The 4,742-nt window shown below is 35.0% G+C and overlaps 1 protein-coding gene across 1 annotated transcript; it reads right to left on the bottom strand.

The window, feature by feature from the left end:
• Positions 1-203: 203 nt before the first annotated feature.
• On the bottom strand, positions 204-4,407 carry LOC103496092 (COBRA-like protein 6). Its single transcript, XM_008457820.3, has 6 exons — positions 4,094-4,407; positions 3,903-3,982; positions 2,043-2,496; positions 1,450-1,603; positions 1,073-1,353; positions 204-747 (listed from the first exon to the last, which is right to left on the bottom strand). Exons 1-6 carry the CDS (start codon positions 4,200-4,202, stop codon positions 470-472), a joined length of 1,356 nt encoding a protein of 451 aa, XP_008456042.3. The 5' UTR covers positions 4,203-4,407; the 3' UTR covers positions 204-469.
• Between the last annotated feature and the right edge of the window lie 335 nt (positions 4,408-4,742).

Below are 4,742 nucleotides of genomic sequence, written 5' to 3'. Positions count from 1 at the left end.
GAAATATTGACATAGTTGACAAGTTGTGTTTGGAACAGTTATGAAGTTTAAAGTTAATACAGTGGAGTTAGGAAGAATGTGTTTCGAAAATAGAATTGTAAGATCAAGTTTTTCAAGCAATGTGCAAAATAGAAAAAGAGAAGATAAATTTGCAAACTTTACTTTACTGTTAAAGTTGAGTTATTTAACACAAACATCGCTGATTCTTTATGCAATTGTTAAATCTCACACCTCTGCTGCCATTAATGTACAAGAATTCATCACAACAGGAACAGGTCACTTTTAGAAGAACTTCTTCATTTGGCATTTGGTTGGGGCTTTCAAAGTTTAGATGATAATGAACGGGTATGAAAAAGGCTCATCATCTCAACTAATATTCTCATCATCAGAACCATATGACAAATAAAACTCAAAACTGTGCTATACTACTTGTAACTTGTGGTATCGAACTGCCATCTAAGTTCCACTGTTATAATGATAGAGAGAGAAACAAGAAGAAGAAAACTATGAATGGGGCTGTCATGGCCCTGTGAGCTTTATTTGGGAGCCTTGGATATTGGTCTGGAGGTGGCATTACACACTCATCCCCATTGAACAAAATTCTTCTTGGAAATGCCCATCCTTCTCTGAAAGTGAAAATTTCTGAATCTTTTTGGAGAAGAATTTCTGTTTGGACATTCCCTCTCTCTCCTGATGTGAGTAACAAGTCATTGTAGAAGTGTATCCCCCAAAACATCCCTGTGTCATCTTCAGAAGCACAACAGGAGTTTATATTCAGAATGTTTTCTCCAGAAAAGAATCAGTCTCTTATAAATTATGAGGCCTTAAAGACACGTTTTAGAGCGCATTTAAAGTACAAGAAATGCTTTTGATAGATTCAAAAGTAGCTCAAATATATAAAAGAGCGTTTTGTAGAAATTTCTAAGATTATGTAGGCATCTTCCATAAGTTAATTGCCTTTTTAAAGAGTTAAAAAATTACTTTCAAACATGCTGATTTTTTAATATGCTATGAATTTTTATAAAAAAGAGAATGTGAGAGATAAGATCCAGTGGACAGTGGTGAAACTTACTGATGTTACCATACTGATTTAGGGGGCTGTAGTTGAAGCTGAAAACTTGAGTAATATTCCGCAAATTGGGATGCATCACTACTAAGTTCCAATCAGAGTAATTCTTAGCAAAATTTAGATTTGTGATTGTTATCTTTGCCCTCCAATACAGTGTATAACTCTGTTTCACATGCCAATGTACCCTTATTGGGCACATGTGCTGTGAACACCTCACCAATGGTTCTACTTCAGCAGTGTTATGTTCATGTGGAAGTTGCAACACTGAAGGAGCTTCACCTAACCTGTAAAATATTTTTGGACAGTGGAAGATTTTATTAGTCATACAAAGAAATACCTTTATTCCAAGACTAAAAAATGGCAGGGGAGGCGCAGATTACTTGACACATTTTGTTCCCTTTAGCCCTTGGCAACCGCAGCTGCACTGAGGGCAAGGGACAATGGTGCTGTTGTAGAAGGATGACAATGAAACGCAGCACCCAGGTGTCGGTGATGATCGAAATTGAGAGTAAACACAGGTCACATTCCATGTTTCTACAATCAGAAAACAGTGTATAGATAAATCTCAGAGGGAGTTCTATTAACCTAGAATAATCCAGTTGCTTTCTAAATGTCAAAAAGAATCTCACAAGACTAACACATAAATATCAATTCCGATTATGACTTTAACCGAAGAGAAGTACATGCCAATTATAGCTGAGCAGTACACACTTCTGCATTAGCTAAAGATATTTACTTAACTCGATCTACTGTTGGTATTTGAAGTGACCTTGAAGGAGGAAAAAAAATCTCCTTTACGTTCTTGCTTCTTTAAACTAACAAGATAAAGGGCCAGTTCGATACACATTTTGTTTAATTTTTCTATTGATAAGAACCCAAACGAGTTATTTTAACTAAAGAAGTTATAATCTTTATAAAACAGGACATAGAAGAACAAATTTTTGTGTCAGCTAGCTCAAGTAACTAGAATTACCTAGAACTTGCATCCACCGGCGACCACCATCCTTACTGAACTTGGTTGGAGGGACTTGAAATGGTTCGCTACAAGTATATCCAGGAAGCCCCAGTGTGAAATTTGCTGGCATTTTGCTATCTACATCCTTTCCAGAAGACTTCCCAACATTCATTTGGAAGGCAGCTCCATAATTGGAAGGCTCTTGTCTCATGGAAGATAGAACACCTGCTTTACAGCAATTGGCCACTTGCAACTTATAAGGAGCTCCAGGCATGAGATCAACAATTTCCGGCTTCTTCTCACAACAATGAGGAAGCTCTCTGCCTACGTATTTGGAGCAATTTCCTTGTTGAGTAGTCTCTGCTCCCCACATACCCCATATAACCTCCTCACCTTTCCATGACCAGCCAAGTTTCCAACCAGGCAGCTCCACATGGCGAAACAGTTGGAAATTGTACAATGAAACCCTCACCTGTGAAGTTTAACATGATGATCAATGGATTTAGAACTAGGAAAAAAAGGTGGCAAGTTATCCTTGCTATTGTCTTCATGTGTAGATAGTTAGATGAGCTCCCCGAAGATTTGTTTGTTTGATGAGTTTGTTGCTGTAATACAATAGAACTGCTATGACACAACGCTACTATATAGCAAAACTCACAAGAGAAACCATTAAAACAAGCTGCTGCATTTTGTAGATGGAACAAAGATATGAGAAATGAGGACAAAAAAGAACTAAAAGAGTCCGTGAAACTCAATAAATAACACTTTTAAGCCAAATAGCCAAACACTTCCACTTATTAGTATATACTCGTTACTTCGAAAAGTATAAGATGTTAGAAAACGCCTAAAATGAGAAACTTGATCAGCTCTTCAAAAAGTGAGAACTGGAACCTTTAAGTTTTAGTCCAGAGTTGCAATCTCAAAGTCGTGATTTTTTTAGAAAGGTATTACATCGCACATGTGGGTGATGATTTGAGTCTTTGATTCTTTGACGACAGGTAGAGATATCTTGTTCACTAAGTTATTCTTGAATTGACCTCAAAATCATGAACATTAAACTTTTAGAATAAAAAATACGAGAAGAAAATCTAATTTAGAATCACATCATTTTAAAGCAAAAGGAACTAAGATAGAGTTTTCACGACGACTATATTTCGAACTCCATTAAGCTGATATGAGTTAAGAATTGAATGTGTAGCCTATACTAAATAAAACTTCATAGGTCCACTCACTTATAGATCATTCTAAAATGAAACAGGCTAACAATATGATTAGGATAATACGCAACTCACACTTAAGCCATGTTAACCAATCCATAAAGAAAATTGGTGTAATTGTAACGAGATTCTATCGATAGATCAATCGTAATTCACCCCAATCACAAACTTAGTTGGATTGCTTTTAATCGCATTTACTTAGAATTATAATTTGTCACATTTGTCACATTTATTGTTACCATTACCATTATTGTTTAGGGTCAAACGGTAACGGTAATAGTAAATGTGACAAATTCATACTTCTTATATTGTAACACTAGCCGTAACGATAACATAATTTTTGAGTGTGATCTAATTGTCACCCTCCGCTCATCAATCAGATTGTGTTTTTTGATTACGGATTTAAAAGTGGACCATATTAGTATAAGTACATAACACAAGTAAACAACACCAAACGTAATCAAATGACACTCACTTCTCAGATTATCATTGATTTATTAGTTTCAATTGGGCAAATGTTGTGTTAAGATAAAGTATTCTACTAACACAATAATCTTTTAGAAACAGTGTTAAGTACTTCGTTTTAAGATCATAAGTGATAACAGAGATAAACTAAAACTTGACTAGTAAATTAAATATGAAGCACAACAGTTATACTTACATCATAAGTATCCCCATTCTCTACCAAAAAATCCCAAGTGATTGTAATGTTAGCATAAGGGTCCAATGAGTCATATCCATCTGCATTTCAACCTACGCTTTTGTATTAAATTTCTTCTATTCCCTCACAATCCACAGACAAAACAGAACACAAATATGACCATACAAAATTAGAGAGAGGAATATACTTACAGGAAGGTGAGAAGGAGCAAGTGAGAGAGAGGAAGATCAAAGCAAAGACTATAAACCTTTGATCCAAACATGGGTTTCGTTGGAAAATGGTAAAAAACTGGCTCTCCATGCCCAAAACAAGATATTGAAAACCCCCAAAATGGGAAACCGGCGGATATTGAATAAAATCTGTGATGGGATAATCTCAGCAAAGGAGGCGATTGGGGATTTTGGGTTTAATCAAGAGAGTGAAAAAGGGAAATAAAAAGGGAAGAAAGAGAAGGGGAATGGAAAGGAAACGCAAAATGCATAATGGGGACTGAATGCATGGCATGGGAATGAATGTATTACATTTTTCTTGCTGTTTCTCTTCTCTCTCTCTTTAGTGGGAATGTTAAAAGTCGGAATTTCATTCTTATCTATAGAGATATTGATAAATTGTGAATATAGATACACATCTTTTTTTTAATTTATAAAACTTAAAAGCAGTAAGAAAAATACATTCATCGTTGGATTATCTTCCATTATAGCAAAAATGAACAAAAATATTCAAATATGGGTAAATATGTTTATAAACACCAATAAATTATTGTCAATTATAACTGTCTATCACTTAAAGCAATTTTATTTTGTTTTTGAATATAATCATATCAGTAACATTTTCGTGCAT

Source organism: Cucumis melo, chromosome 6 (genome assembly GCF_025177605.1).
Source record: "Cucumis melo cultivar AY chromosome 6, USDA_Cmelo_AY_1.0, whole genome shotgun sequence".
In the NCBI taxonomy this organism is placed as follows: Eukaryota; Viridiplantae; Streptophyta; class Magnoliopsida; order Cucurbitales; family Cucurbitaceae; genus Cucumis; species Cucumis melo.
Note: the sequence above shows the minus strand (reverse complement) of the source record. Positions and strands in the feature narration are given on the sequence as shown.

Bases quoted from the DNA above. Each gene is read 5' to 3' on its own strand.
- LOC103496092 (XM_008457820.3), bottom strand. From the start codon at position 4,202: ATGGAGAGCCAGTTTTTTACCATTTTCCAACGAAACCCATGTTTGGAT. The intron at 3,983-4,093 runs GTAAGTATATTC...GTTGAAATGCAG, and splicing joins TTGCTCCTTCTCACCTTCCT to ATGGATATGACTCATTGGAC. The intron at 1,354-1,449 runs GTAATCTGCGCC...AATATTTTACAG, and splicing joins AAGGGAACAAAATGTGTCAA to GTTAGGTGAAGCTCCTTCAG.